The following is a 16,691-nucleotide window of genomic DNA, read 5'->3' on the forward strand; positions in this document are numbered from 1 at the left end:
CTCAGGCAGTTCTCCCTCCTTATTATGCTGTGATATTTTTAACTCTTCTATATGACATGATATATTAACCTTCAACTCCATGATGGACCACCTCAATCTATAAAATCAAAATCCCAGCAAACCCACTGGCCCCAAAACGCTACACTGTGACATTATCATTTGAAAATGAGATTTTTTGGGTAAAACACCCAGCGATGTATATTTAATTAGCATCAGATAAAATTTATTCATATCTTACAAACTGATGAGGCCGGAACCAAAGAGTTTCAAGGATTGTATCTCTGGCACGTAACCCAATATTTCAGCTGTTGACAACTCCCTAAATGCCTCAGAACATTGTAATCATGTAGTCTGTATCATAAGAAGTGTTAACCTTGACTAATTCTTCAGCACAGAAACTACCCTTGAAATTCTTCCCATTCATGTCTTGAAACTTGTGAGTTGGTATGTCTGGATCAACACTTGCCAGTGACATAAAATACGTCCCTGAGGTAATTTCATGTGTATCCTTTTACAAATAGAATTTGCTCTATGCTCATCCTCATATGATGACCAAATTGAATATTTGAAAGGGTTCCATGAATTTGGTTCTTCTGCTGTTGAATGTAAATGCAATTTTCATCACATCACTGGGTTTATTACCTAATTTGGAATGAACAATATTGTTATAACTTCAAATCAATTTAGAAAAGACATTTATGTTGTTATACGCCAAGTATTTTGTTAAGAACGTGACATTTTTTTGTTTAAGTGTTCAATTGAATCATTTGAAAATATTTGTCGGGATAATTACTAGCATAACATCTTAATCCTCTATCTATAAGAAATTTCTGATATTTAATATTTAAAAATCAACCTCCCATCCCTCTGAATTTTCAATTGTTTTGGGTCCCGAAAAATATTTTAAAATGCATCAACTACCTTCTCCTTCCCTATCTTCTGGATCTTAAAGTTCTGACCCAAATACACCTTAATGACCCTTAATATGAAAGTGTTATTTTAATTGAATTCTTTCAAACTCCCCATATTGTTCAAGTTGTACAGCATCAATATAAGATGTGTTGTCAGCTTTTTTCTGAAATGTTCTTCTAAATGTTTTTTGAAGTGTATACCCCTCTTCACATTCCAACCATTCCTTTTTAGCAAAACATTGCATTCCCACAGCTTCCCAACACTGTTAACGAAGGACTAAACAGTTTAAACATGGCCATGGAAGCATTACTGTTGTTCCTTTTCTACTACATGCAAAACGTGAATTTTTACTTGAAACCATTGTCAAAGATAATGATATTGAAAGAATGTTACAGTAATGAATATGAAATTTTAAGTTTTAAGGCATGAAAGAGGTATTTAGGAAATCAATGTTATTATAAAAGAAAAGTATTAAGTGATGTATCATATATTGTTATTTATTAAGAAATTCGTAAAACAACAGAATAATATCTATACACAATAACATTTTTATGTAAAATTTAGTGTTTATAATGGCATCTGGTTAGTGTAAGGAAGTTGATGCAAGCAACTTTTTAAATTTCATACAGTACTAAGTTTTCTAATGCATTTCAATTATTCGTCATTTTGGTTCTCTTTGGGTGATAGATGTGAGTGTGATATTAGGGCACTCTAGTCGGTTTTTACTTCTCCATGCAACTTCATATGCCTCCTAAGTTTACTTTTATCATTCCAAATGCCTTCAAACATATTGAACACTTATAAGTCTTTTCAGCAGCATGAGTCAGAAGATGATTATCCAGGTAATCTTTGCGATTGAATGATTTTGGACAAAAATCACACTTGTAAGATCTCTCGTCAGCATATGACAACAAGTGCTTCTTCAGATTACTGTTTAGAGCAAATGATTTTGAGCACTGTTACACTTGTATTTCCTCTTGCCGGTGTTTGTCAATATGTGTCTCCTTAGATCTCTATTTTCAGGAAATGCCTTTGAGCAAATTTTGCATCTGTGGAGCCTTTCATTAGTGTGTCTCAACATGTGACTCTTTTGATTTCTAAGGTGAATCAATTCATTTGAGCATATATCACACTTGTATGGTCTTACACTGACATGCGTATTCATATGCGCCTTCAGCTTACCATTGAGAGAAAATTCTTTAGAACATATATTACATTTGTGCCTCATATCAGCAGCGTGTGTCAGGATGTGTTGTCTTAGGGTTCCTTTCATTGAGAATACTCTTGAACATATATCACACTTATGCTGCCTTTCATCTGAATGTGTCAGCACATGATTCCCAAGGAGACGTTTCTTCTTAAAAGATTTTGCACAGACCTTACATTTATGTGGTCTCTTCTTAGAATGTGTGAACAGGTGTCTCTTTAAGATCCACTTTTGAGAAAAACTTTTCAAACATGTTCCACATATAAATGGCCTGTCTACAGGATGTGTTAACATGTGGCTTTTGAGTTGACTCAATCTTTGGAAGTTTCTGGTGCACTGTTGGCATTGATGATATTTCTCCAGAGGGTGCATTACTTTAATATGTCTTGCAATGTCATTTTTACACTTAAATACGTCTGAGCAAATATCACATAAGAATTTTATCCTTTTCTTAAGGTGCACGCACAGTTGAGAAGAGTGCAGTAGGTTACTTTCAGCATATTTCCCAGTACCATCTTGCTTCTGGCCATTCCCTTAATATTTTAAGAAAAATAGGATAATCAATAAATAGTTATAAACTAGTTTTTCATCTCGAGTGGGGATATTCATATTTTTGTACATAATTAATTATATTTAAAAATACTTGGATACATTCTTATTGTATTAATGAATTTAAGTTTACAATCAAATGCTTAAAAGTCTTCCTTCATACAAATTCATCAGGCTGTCTGTGCATCCTATCAACTGTGATAATGCTAAAATTTCAGGAAAAAGGCAGCTGTCATCACATAATGCTGACCTTAATAGTTACTCTAATGAGTGTTTCCCAGAATGGCCGCTGAAAATACTTGTACTTAAAACAAAAATATAGGCTAAATACTTCTTAGCCTCTATATAAAGCTTTTTAAGAAGTATATTGTCAGGAAATGGCATGAAATTTGGTATAATTTATGTGAACAGATACTTTTTGCTCAATTCTGTGGTTTTAAAAAATCATATCAAAGAATAATTTTTAAGTACTTTTAAAATTATTTCTTCTCGCTGATAATTTAAAACTTTAACTGCCATTGAATGAAAACTATGACCCTTGTGCAAAATTTCACCCTATTTTTGACCATGTCAATGGACTATTTAGCCCAACATATACTTTTTTGTTAACTTAAAACAAGTAAGCAATAAAAGTCAAGAACGGATAGGGTTGATTAAAGTTGAGAAGGGATAATAATATTTCCCTTGCTTTAAAAGAAAAGCAAACAGGAAAAGAAAATTGCATGTAAGGAAGGAAATTTCTTACCTAAAGAACAGAAAATTAAATAAAAACATTACATTTTAATGCTTTCAACAAATTGCACAAGATAAAATAACAGTCATTGAAAAGGCTCTACTTAAAAAAGTAAAATGGGCTCTATGAAAATGACAATACATACCATTGAATAAAATAATGAGTTCAATCATGATCAATTATTTCATGAAAAAATGGTCAATTTAGTTAGTGATGGTTTAATTCAACTAACACCAAGTCTTATATTCAAATGTGTGAACCTAATTATTAGCGCAGTATTATTAAGAGGTCATATCCTTATTTTTAATATTTTTTTTTCAAGAAAATATATTTTGGTCAGGAACTTTGAGAAGAAAAACAAGCCATTCCTGAACTTGAAAAAGATAATGAGAACATTAAAAAATATATATCATTAGGGAAAAAATTCTTTATAAGGTCAACATACAACTTTCATGCTGCTGCTATTAATCAAAAGCAAAAAATAAATCAATAACCATTGATATGGCAACACATGTCAGTGAACCAAGGGTTATGTTATTCACTAGTTTTGGCTATGGTATATTATATGAAGCATACAGATTGTTTTTTATATTAAATAACTGTAATTTTGTCTTGGCTTGCCAAGTCTTTTCTCTGGAACAGGGAAAGGGACTGGCTCCCTTACCCAGATGTGTGAATTCCCCAGTCAGGTTTAGTACTGGGTGAAATCTATTGCAACCTAGCAAACCAACTTTCATGTTTATTACAGTTTGCAGATTAACCTTTTAACCACTTGGCCTCATGTTCATATATGCTATATATATATATATATATATATATATATATATATGTATACTGTATATATATATTTGTTTTAACTACTTAGCCACATACATATAGGTACACATATATATCTCTCCTGAATGAGGGCAGTTCAATAAGTACCTGTGTTTTATAACAAAGGGCCTTTCGGAGGGAAGTATATGTTTTCATTGTGTGCTGCCATCTATCAAATGATGGGAAAATAAATTTCAGACTGATATAAAGATTAGTTTGGATTTGGCAGCCATTTGAGAAACACAGGTTTTTGTGATTTTTGCTGAGATGGAAAAAGAGCGGTATTATTCAGTAGTTACCTTTTTGTTTTTGGATGGGTGGAAAAGCAAGGAGATATAAACAAAGTTGGTTGCTGTTTATAGGGAAATTTTGCCAACCATGATCACAGTTAAAAATCGGTTGAATGAATTTTAATGTGGACAAACATCTGTTTTGTGACCAGGACACCCAGCAGACATGGCTACCCAGAAAATTATTCAAAAAGGCCACACCATGGCTCTTCATGGTGCACAAAATAGCAGCGGTCATGGGTTTGTCAACCAGAATGGCAATATTTTACATGATAAGTAGGGGATGAAAAAATTGTCGGCACAATGGTTGCCACAATTGCCCATTTTGGACAACTAGCTGATCTGGAGTTGTCGTTACCACACTGCATGAGCTACATTATGAACTCCTGCCGCACCCCTTTTATTCACCTGATCTGGCTACCTGTGCCTTCTTTATATTTCCTAACATGAAGAAATGCCTTGTAAGAGAAAAATTCAGCTCAAATGATAAAGTTATAGCTGAGAAATAGGCATATTTTGGAGATGTTGAAAAATCTTACTTTTTTGGAGGGGTTAAAAAAATTGTTGAATGTTGGGAGATGTGTATATTTCTAAAAGGGGACTATGGTGAAAAATAAAAAAATGTATTTGAAAAATGGTGTCTTCATTTCTAACATGGATACTTATTGAACTGCCCTTCTACATGAAGAGAAGTTGCAAGAAACTTTTTTAAGGAAGGGATGGAAGGAACTAAGGAAATAATTTTAACAGAAGGGTCTGAGGATGCTGGATGGAAGGGATAGGTGTGGTAAGATATGCAAAAGTAAAAATTGGATGATGGATTTCTAAAAGGTTGGGAATAACATGTAAGGTGTTGGGAGTGGTGCGGATTATCATGTGTGAAGGATCTGCGAAATTGAAAAAAATCACCATTAAACATTTGTCTCCAGAAGTAATGATTATATATGGAATACTTTTTATTCTGTATAAATCTGAGGATTTGGTGGAGAGAGGTCCTTTTGAAAAGGGCATAGCATAGATTTGAAAGGAAAATATCTCGATGGTCAGGGTAATTACAGATTCTATCTTTTTATGGAGTGTTAATAAGGAATGGACCATTTAGTTTGATATGGATAGCAACTGTTACAATGTAAGTATTGCTCTTTATTGTTCAGTTTTATATGTAAAGAAATGTAAAATATGGGTTCAGGAACATCCCCATCATTGTAAATACCTTGCATGAGGCCAGACATGATTATTAATTCTAAGATTGAGGGATGTGACATACTGTCCAAAATTGAGGAGAATGGTAAAGTTGGTGATTAAGAAGATAAACTACATTATTGGAGGTCATGATGAGTAGGTAATTGGTGAGAGAGTTAAAAACTGTATGGGATATGGGTGAGATTCTGGTTTGTAAAACAAATATTTTACATTTGATTTTATTGCAGGGAATGGGAGTTATTATTATAAGAGTTTGAGATGTTAAGGATGGGATTGTTTGATTTGAGGTTTGATAAGTTGGTAGGGCATTTGAAAGTTAACAAGAAGCATTTAGGAAAAATAATGAAGAAGGAACTATCATGTTTGAGGAAAGGCTAGAGATCTTTAAGGATTGATCTGTCTTCCTGATTCATGAAATCCCCTGGTACCAACCTAGGGTATGTGGAAGAGAATGAATGTATTAGGGAATTGAAATCTATTAAATTTTGTTAAATGGATCATTCAGATCTGGCTCTGAGAGGCTTGGAAACAGTCATTGAAACAAGAGGAGATGCAAGATTTGATTACTTTTGAAATGGAGGTTTGGAAAAGAAGGTGGAGTAGACAGAAAGAAAAACATAATAGAAAGTGCTATTTGTGGAGAGAAAGTGGACGGTTAGGAAAAACCCAAAGGAAGCAGGATTGATGGATTCAGAGTGCTCCTCATCCAATGGCATTAGTCCACAGCACTTACAAATTGTCATGCATGCAGACTACATCTTGAAAAATAAACTTCATTTATATCCCAAAAAATGTTAAAAAAAGTGAATAAACAGTTATCAAAGGCATTCTTATGGCTTTTATAATTAAGCAACATTAACAAGTTCCTTGATAATGTTGCTTATTCCTTCTACCTCACTTAATAGGAAACACCGGAGGTAGTGAAAGGGCTTTGCCTGATGCAAAGTGAAAAATAAATAGTCATGAGACCTTGCCTTGTTCCTGCAACATATTTGTTCCCAGGAATTTGTCCTCCTGAGGATTGTCAAAATGACAGTCTTCCTTAGTATCCACTTCCTCATTAAAGGATAAGGGAAAACCCTCATCTTCCAATGGGTCCTGAAAGACAAACATTACAGTTACACAAATGTCAATGTATAATGTTATATTCTCCTAACAACTTCTGCAGGCAGAAGAATAGCTACTGTATTGAATAATGGTGAAATGAAGTAAAGTGGAATGAAAGGATAACAAAAAAAATGCAACCATCCTGATAAAAAGGGGCATTGCTCAAAATAAACAGGAAAGTTTTATTTTAAAAGAGACTGGATTTAATGTGCAGATGGTTATTTGTGTACACATTATTATACATTCACATAGCATAATTTATATACACACTCACCAAATTCTTTGCTTCAACATTACTGCACCAATTACTTTCACATTCCTGAATTGATGCAACCATTGGCAGTTCTACATCCTTCCTGATGAAAGTGTTTCTGATTGTCAGTGGGCAACAAATGGAAAGCATTAACAGGTTATAATATCATAATGGCAGATGATAAACATTTACAAATAAGAGCATCAGGACAATACATCTTTCCAGCTAAGCAAATACTAGAACACAAGTAAAAAACGTAATCACTTTAAGCTAATTTGGAAATAAACTTTGTGAAACAACATTTATTTTCACTGCATTGCATAATAGCTCAATTATTTAACCTTGATCAATACCTTGTTGTCTTTATTAGTGGTAATCCAATTCTTCCAAGTGCTCATGAAATAATTGACATCTCTATCAATCATTTCTGTTCAAGCCGAATGATATGAGATGCTACAGCACTACTCAATGCCCATAATTTGCATGACGTACCACAAACCATATCCTCTCCTAGCCTCTATGCACCTTTGTTGTCATTGCTCAGGACATCACCTTCCTCATTATAAACCATTAACACAGCCATCAATGGGAGCCTCCATTTGGCAGTTAATGTTATAGTTCACCTAACTTTAACCCCTACATGTCATTATGTGAAATTCGTGCGAATAGTCATCAACAAACTTGGCAATGACTAACCAAAACCAAAAAATGTATTTGAATACAAGGAAAAGTTATTCCAGGTGACTCAGAAGATTATCAGTAAGATTACTTATTATGTTCAAGAAAACACTTCAAAATCCATTTCAGAGAGGATGCAACGAAAGATACCTTCTAGCCCAAAGATGTATTTGTTTTTGACATAATTTAATTAAATGCATTAATTTTATAGAATACATTTCCGTTTTTTTTAACTTTTTAAAACGAGGAAAGTTATCTCCTGTGACAAATTTTCCTAGAATATAAAATTTAGAAACTTTCATTTTACCCCTTTCTAGGATTGGGTATCTTCGCAACACTTATTAATAACTGGCATTGATCATGCCCTTGGTGATAACAAAATTCTTTTCCCGCGGATTCGTTTTCATGGAGGAATATAGTATTCGTTGTTGATATAGTTCAATTTAATAAATACAACTGACCTCTTCTCGATTGTTTATCAAGTCCTTCGTCGTAAAATTGCACCCCTTTTTATGCGATCATAGAAAACAGACAAACACTCGCGACGTCGACTCTTAAATAGCCAGTATTCAGTCAGTAACTCCATGCAGGAAGAAAACACCAACCAGGGATGAATTTCATCCTGCACAACCTAATTAAATATTTCATAAACAGATATTCACCAAATAACGCACTAAATCTTCTGGTCTTAATATCACCATTATTTTACAAAAGAGTATACGCGATATACAAACGAATTTCTATCTCATATAAGATTTTTTACACACATAACATTCTAAGCAATGAACACAGACAACTAAACTTACTTTGAAATCTATTAAATCTTCTATAGTCTTTTGCAGCATGATTTGTAATTTACTATTCTCGCCGAAAACATTGATCAACAGTCCACAACTGTTTAAACACAATCTGCACACTTCAAATTCGGCTTCATCGCACATTATGAAAGTTTTAGACTACTCCAAATGATTTACTTTAGAATGTTACCCAAAATAATTCAGCAATATGTCATAGTTTACTTGAAATAGAACTAAAGTTTATTAAAACAGCCGATAACTTAAAAGTAAACTACTCAACAGCTGGACACTTGCATTCCGATCTTCATCTGTCACACTCTTCAATAGAATTGAGTGATATGGAAAAAAGAATCTTAATCCGATCAGATATACGTCTGGGTATTTCAATGTAATCTATTAATTAAGGGGAGGAAAAATAATTCCGTTTTATATAATTTTATTAGTTGGTGAAGAATGACGGGCATTCTTTGGTTTTATATACAAATCGAAAAAACTAAAAAGGTCTAATATGTTCCGATCATTCATTTGAAAAACCTGGATCAATAGATTCAAATACGTTTTGCTGATGATTGCTAAATGTAAGAATGACCCAGTATTTATACATGCGAAAGTTATTGTGCGTTGTAGATATATAGTGTATTAAAAATATTACAAGTTCCATGTTCCCGTCTCTTCATTCTGTCCCTTCCTGAATAGGTAAACATCAAAATAAATCTTCGACCCGTAGGAACGGGACTTTGACGAACTGAATCTTTTTCTGACGATCTGAATCGATGTCAAGTTAACATTGAACGTTGTTTGCCATGGTTAATCAGATAATTAAGATCTCAAAATAATCTTAAGGTAATTTTAAGTGTCAATGTTTCGTGATACGTCTAATAATTCCCAAATATGTTCATATGTTCTGACCCAGATTCAGATCGACTCTACTCGTATCATTCCTTTGATTTACAAGAAATACCGCAGAAATAAAATGAACATATGAAGATCGAAACGCAAGTACCCAGCTGGGAAGATGTTTTATTTACTAAGCTTGTTTTATCGATTTTGAACCCTAATTCAAGTAAATTGTGAAAGAAAAACACCTATTCCGCCTTTTATTCACTCTCTTACTGGATTAGACGTGATTCACCGGGTGGGATTCGTCTACTTGTGTAATGTGCGGAATTGTGATCCTCTTCCTGCAAAGAGTCGGTCATTTTTATCGACCCTTTTGCTCCTGCACATGAACTGCTGTGGTGGAGAAAAAATAAGAAGAATGAAATGCCAATCGCAAGTTGTCGTAGCACTTGTGATGTTGTATTGTGTGAATAATCGTACTATTTTACGTAATGGTTGACAGACATCTGTATATTTAACGTTATATTCTCCGGTCAATCATCCGACGTAATCTTAAACGTTCATAATGTGTGATAAAATTGATTTTGTGGTATGCAGATTGTGTTTAAACAGTGGTGGGGTTCTGATAAACATTTTCGACAAGAATAATAAATCGGAAATAATGTTGGAAAACACTATAGAGGATTTGATTAATGTAAAAGTAAGTGAATTGTATGTGTGATGTCCTTTCTAAAATATTTTTTGAAGATCTTCGTTGTACTTAAAAGCAATTAGTTCATGGAATACGTAAGGTAAAACTATAGTGATTTGTAGACAAGAGTAGATTTCAGCATTATAATGTCAAAATATTCTTTTGATGTATTTTATCAGGTTGTGGAGGATGCAAAATATCCCTGGTTGATTTGTTCGACCTGCATGAAGAAGCTTACGGAATTCCGACTATTTAAGAATCGATGTGCAGAGTGTCTGTTTGTTTTCTACAATCGTGTCCTAAAGGGGAGCCATCCTGGGACGGAAGACATGTTAACTAATCGACAAGAGGTCAGTTGCATCCATTAATTTGAACGATGTATGTAACAAAATCATTTCTTGCCCCAAAAGAATATATTTTGTTGCATCTGTGTTGATTTATATGCTGTACAATTTTGCGATCATTTTTTGAACATCCTTTCATTACGCCCTGTCATATCTATGTATAAAATAATTCAAATCATTCAAGATTCATTCTAATTTGACATTTTCACACTACCGAACAGTGGGGCTGGGTTCGATTCCCTTATACTTCTTAATGGGGTCCACGGTAATAGGTGAATTTAACATAATGCCATGAAGGACTTAGTATTGGGTGAATGCTACCATCACCTACCAAATTGACCTTCTGTGTTGATTACTGTTTTTATTTATAAGGAGGTGAGTGATGTCCTGACGCAAGACAATAAGAGTCCTGGAGAGAATATGGTTGATGGTAAATCAGACAAAGTGTGGGCATCGAGTAGTACCATTGAATCTGCTGTACATTCTGTGGGAACAGCATCAGTTGAGATGAAGAACCCATATTCACCAGTCCATGGAATGAATTTTATGGCCATTAATGATTGCAATGAAGTGAATATTCAGGTGAGTGAATTGAGCTGTTTTCCATTGCAGTCATAACCAATTCTATTACACAATTAATATTGTTGTGTCTTGAAAGTTTAGGTTTTTGTTTCTTAAGCATGGGGAAGAAGTGCAGTAGGTTTCAATGGCTCTGTCCTTTCAAAAACCTACACTGAAATGGTGAACCATCATTTGATAATGTTTATTCCATTGAATGAATGGTAGATGCATGCAATTTAAGCACCTGAAGTCATAATCGTTATTTGTTTGGTGAAATAATGGATTCCAAAATTGTTTTTGAGCAAGAATTATATGACAAAGTTTGGCCAAAAAGAGGTTTTATCCTGAATCACTTATTTTGAAATGTTAATTAAATACCATTATTAAATCATGATTTTTATATGCTTTGAATTAGTTTCCTTGTGAGATAAAGGAAGAGATTGAAGACGAGACCATCGCCAGTGATGCTGTCGACAGCAGTGAGTTAGATGTCCAAGATGACATGATCATTGTCAAAGAAGAAATTGATACTACCAGTGGATGCTCTGTTCCTCTTAAAATTGATACTGGCTCATCAATGCAGGAAGGTGACAGTCATTGGTTGGACAATGAAGATTCTAGCCATTTGGTGAGTGCATCTATTCATTTCAGGAGCATAATTATCAATCTACACTTTAGATCAAATTTTCTCTTCCGGCTCAAAGTGGTGTTATCATCGACAGATGTAATGAACACTTCAATTTCCTCGGACTGATTGGGCAAAGATCACGTACTATAAATTTTGTCTCCCAGATTTTGTGTATAGGGTCAAACTTATAACCATAATACCCTCGGTCAATAAGAAGCAGAATGAGTCAGAATTCTTTAAATGCTCTCCCATATATACAAGGTTTATTCCAAAAGTAATGCAATCACATTTCCCATGCCACTCCTATTGAATAGAGTGGATTTAAGTCACTGTTGGTAAGAAGGATGGACTCTAAGCTATGCTTCAAACCAGTTTCAGTGCTCTCCAAGTTGTGGAAACAGCAGGACATCAGTTATTGTGCGCCAACCAGCAATCTGTATCTACTGTAAATTTGCTGTAAATATCATGCTATTTACTTAATGGTATTAGTGTATATAAAAAAGACTACTGCTTTTTGTTGTATAAGATGATTGCAATGGTCTGCATATGCAACTCTATTCAAATGAAAATGGCAAAAGCATTGAGTTACTGCTCATGATAAAGGTGGTGTATTCAAATAGGTAAATGTAGTGATTTGTCAGTTTTTTAAGAAGAGATAAGATATGCCCAGGATTCTATAGCAAATAAAAGTGTTAGGATAGATAATGGCTATTATGTAGCATTATATGTATTAGGTTAGTGTGAAAGTTATGGCAGGATTTAATTTTCAGAACAGGAAATAGACAGCTTGTGCAAAGTAATGACTGTTCAGGTAAGCCAGAATTGTGGACATGCTAGGTGTTTGCTGGGATGACTTAGTTGTTCCTTCTCTTTATTCTTTTTAGCATCTCTACATAGAAATCATATTTTTTTTTTTCTATGTAACATTAATTTATTATTTGTAGCCAGATATTCAATGTATTCAGTGGGCTTGGTTAGGCTGGAAGGCCTTTAATGACAGGAGCACTCAGATATGTGCGATCTCTCAGATCTATCTGTCTGTTGCTTAATGGTTTTTTAAGGTTTTTAATCACCTTAACAGAGAAGTGGTCATCAAAAATTGGTAGTGGGAAGAAGGTTGATTAAGGATGGGATAGGTAAGGATCATGATGGTTTTCATAAAATAGAATTGGTTATGATGAAGAGGGAAAGGGCGGTGTTTAATTGACTGATGTACTAGGCAGGGCCAAATTTACAGTAGAGGCTAAGTTCGCAGATTGTTAAATTTTATGGTATTTGGACAAAGAAGTGATGATAAGGTGAGGGCTTTTCAGGCAGTTTGGTTCAAAGAGAGGATTCAATTGGGTTGAAGGTTTGAGAATTTTACTATTCAGCAGTTTTTCAGGGTAATCACTTTTTCTGAGACAGTAAAGTAGCTGGTTGGTGTATTTTTATTGGAGGGGAGTGTTCCTGTAAAAACAGAAGCCACAGACTGAGTCAGAAGGAGATGAAGGACTTTGCATGTGAACAGAGGCCACAGTTGAGATAAAGTTATTGTTGATAGTTGGTAAGTTTCATTCAGACTGAGTGAAAATTATTTTTCTAGGGGTGAATGTTGATAGCTTGGAAAGTTATATTACAGTCAGATATAGATGAATTGAAAGATTCTGGAAAAGAAGAAGAAGAAAAAGACATGACAGTACAGTGGGGATCAAGATGGTGTAGGGGCTAATGTACTGGCTTCCCACCCTGAGGGCGCGGGTTCAAATCCTGGCAGTGTAGAATATTTTTAGAGGTATCTCAATCCCAGCTTGAGGTGCTTTGTGGAGGGCAATTGAGTGAGTATGCATCCATCAGATGGGACGTTAAGCTGCAGACCCCTTGGCACCTTTCATAATGACTTGGCTAATGCCGATGCTGGGTTTCTCTCCACCCTTCAACCTTTCCTATCCATCCCCTATGGTGCAAATGACCTTGGCTGTTGGTTGCCTTCCCTGAATAATACTAGTTGATTTCAAAAGCTCGTTTGTTAGGTTGAATTGGGATGAACTAGAGTAAAATGCAGAAAATAAGAATGGATAGGATAAACAGAAGGCTAATCATTTACCAAGTAGAGGTAGAAGTACTCAGAGATGAAGGGGGACTTAATGTAAAGTATGTCACTGGATTTTGTTTTGTTAGCAGTCCCAAAATATTTATTTGTTACTTATGTCCATCCATAATCTACCTAACTGGTAATTACCTAAACAAAATTACAATGCATATGAAGTTATTACATGTTTGCAAACTATACAGCCTTGTTTGATGGATTCTTATAATCCGTTCCATTGGACAGAGGCCATAGAAATATTATGTCTCAAGGGTCATTTCTGTTCATCATTTTTTTAAACCAAGGGGTTTTAAGAGTTTTTCACCCTGTAGTCATATGTAGTTATTTCTCTTGTGTTTCTCAACAGAACAGAGTGATAACTTTACAGCAAGTCTCTGATTATCTCTGTATTCATTAATCCTATCATCCTAACCAATGCAAGTAAATTATTTGAAGAAAAAATTTTTTTCAAGAGGTATTAGCTAAAATATTATTTATTATAACAATTTAATGTATGCCAGTTAACAATTTTTTCATCTTTATTTTACAAATAACCTGTTATTCAAACATTTTTCATGGATATCCTAAAAATCTGTTATTTTTTTTCTTTTTATCTTGCAGGATAATTTGGAGGATGCAGAAATAAGTATGCCCTCTGAGGAGGAAGTAAACATTAAGGAAGATTTTGATACTGAAATTCCTCAGATGGAAGTAAGACTGGAATGGGAGGTGTTGCAGGAACAAGGTAATTGGAGCTGAGGACTGTGCTATCACTTCACCTTTGCTACTTTCTAGTGTAATACAACTATTGTTGATTAACCCTTGCAGTACCATTAATGTATTTTGGAAAGACTGAGTTAACTTTATAGAATTTTATTTAAAATATCTGAAAGGCCATTTAAAACAGTATGATAAATTGCAAAAAGGATGATAATATTGTCATCCCTTTTTTGCAATTATTTATGAACATATTTAATATTATTTATGAAGCTACTCAGACTAGATCTTTTAATAATCTTGCTGTGTTTTCAAGCCATTTCTTTGTTTGCTTGATTATTCTGATTTTAAATTTAATTGCTTAGGACTTATAAATTAAATAACCCAAAACAACCATTTTCACTTTCAATATTTTATGTTTTCCCCAAGTAAGATCTAAACATAGTGTGAAAGGCTGAATTTAGCTCCCTGTAACTTCTTTAGGTTTCTCTGGCTCAAAAGAGCCTTGAAAGGAAAGCACTTGCCACTGAGGAAGGTAAAACCAAAATGGCTAGATAGCCTAATTCAGGTCAGCATTAGTTGATGACATGCTTTGTTCCTCGGATTGAAGCACAGCTGATGTTGCTAAAATGTATACATAGAGTGATGAATTTCTACAGGAAAAGACTAGACATACGATTGTATGCAAATTCAAGTACACATATGTGATTCAATGTGAACATGCATATTTATAATTATAATTTTACATTAATTAGTATATTCAAACTGGTGAAAACAATTTTTTCATCAGAAGTATTTATTTTTTAATGAGTATATACTTAACCTTATCCTTCAAATCTTTCAGATAAACACCAAAAACAAGTTAATGCAGGGGAAGATGCTTCAGCCTCTCAAAGGTATATGTGTGAAAGTTGCTACAAGGTATTTGAACAAAAGGACCTTCTCAAAGATCATGTAATGCATAAGCACCTTAAGAAAATGATGCAATTCAGATGTGATGTTTGTTTGGAGGCATTTAAGAGAAAAATTGACCTTGCAAGTCATATCAAATTGGTGCATGCTCTTAAGAAGCACCAATGTGAATTCTGCTCCAAAAACTTTCCATATTTAAGTAAACTCAAAATTCACATGTTGACACATAATCGGAAAAGACCATTTCAATGTGCATTGTGTCTAAAAGGTTTCGCTGGAAAGATACATTTAAAGAAGCACTTGTTGACACATACTGACAGAAGGGCACACATATGTGAGATCTGTTCTAAAGTATTTACTTGTATTGGTACTTTAAAGAGGCACGTGTTGACACACACTGGTGACAGGCCTTACAAGTGCAGGATATGTCACAATACCTTTACCAGAAATTTTAACTTAAAGACTCACATGTTGACACACACTGGTGACAAGCCACACAAGTGCCAGTTGTGTCAAAAAGCATTTACTGTCAAGAGCCATCTAAAGTCACACATCTTGACACACACTGGCGAAAAGCCTTACAAGTGCAGGATATGTCAAAAAACTTTTACCCATAGTAGTAGTCTAAAGACTCACATGTTAACACACACTGGCAAAAAGCCTTACAAGTGCAGGATATGTCATAAAACTTTTACCCAGAGTAGTAGTCTAAAGACTCATATGTTAATACACACTGGTGAAAGGCCATACAAGTGCAGGATATGTCACAATACCTTTACCAAGAATTGTATTCTAAAGACTCACATGTTGACTCATACTGGTGACAAGCCACACAAGTGCCAATTGTGTCTAAAAACATTTACTGTCAAGAGCAATCTAAAGTCTCATATCTTAACACACACTGGCGAAAAGCCATACGAGTGCAGGATATGTCAAAGAACTTTTACCCAGAGTAGTGGTCTAAAGACTCACATGTTAATACACACTGGTGAAAGACCATACAAGTGCAGGATATGTCATAAAACTTTTACCCAGAAGTGTCATTTAAAGACTCACATGTTGACACACTAGTGAGAAGCCATTCAAGTGCATCATATGTTCCAAAAGGTTTACTAAGAGTAGTTATTTGAGGTCACACATGAAGAAACGCTTCAAAATGATAACATATAACATAACATAATAATGTAACATGTATTCAAAATCATTCTTTTATGCATACATATATGATGACAGACAATATATATATGTGAAATATATTGTTAAGAATTATCATGTAAAAGCTTCATAATCAAAAATTGTCATTTTATATAAATTTCTTTTAAAAAAAGGGATAATTACCCAATCTATACTTAATTAGTTCCTTCTTTACCAACATTAATATTCAC

The 16,691-nt window shown here is 34.2% G+C and overlaps 1 protein-coding gene across 1 annotated transcript in view; it reads left to right on the forward strand.

Annotated features, from left to right (window-relative positions):
- Positions 1-15,294: 15,294 nt before the first annotated feature.
- LOC139692866 (zinc finger protein 85-like) overlaps positions 15,295-16,691 on the forward strand; it is a 49,429-nt gene continuing 48,032 nt past the window's right edge. Inside the window, exons 1-3 of the mRNA XM_071591173.1 lie at positions 15,295-15,315; positions 15,685-15,834; positions 16,177-16,343. Of these exons, the coding sequence (XP_071447274.1) occupies positions 15,295-15,315; positions 15,685-15,834; positions 16,177-16,343 (338 nt within the window). The remainder of the gene's footprint in view (positions 15,316-15,684; positions 15,835-16,176; positions 16,344-16,691) is intronic.

The sequence above is a fragment of the Hetaerina americana genome, unplaced genomic scaffold, assembly GCF_022747635.1.
Source record: "Hetaerina americana unplaced genomic scaffold, ioHetAmer1.1.p SCAF_422, whole genome shotgun sequence".
NCBI classification, from domain to species: Eukaryota; Metazoa; Arthropoda; class Insecta; order Odonata; family Calopterygidae; genus Hetaerina; species Hetaerina americana.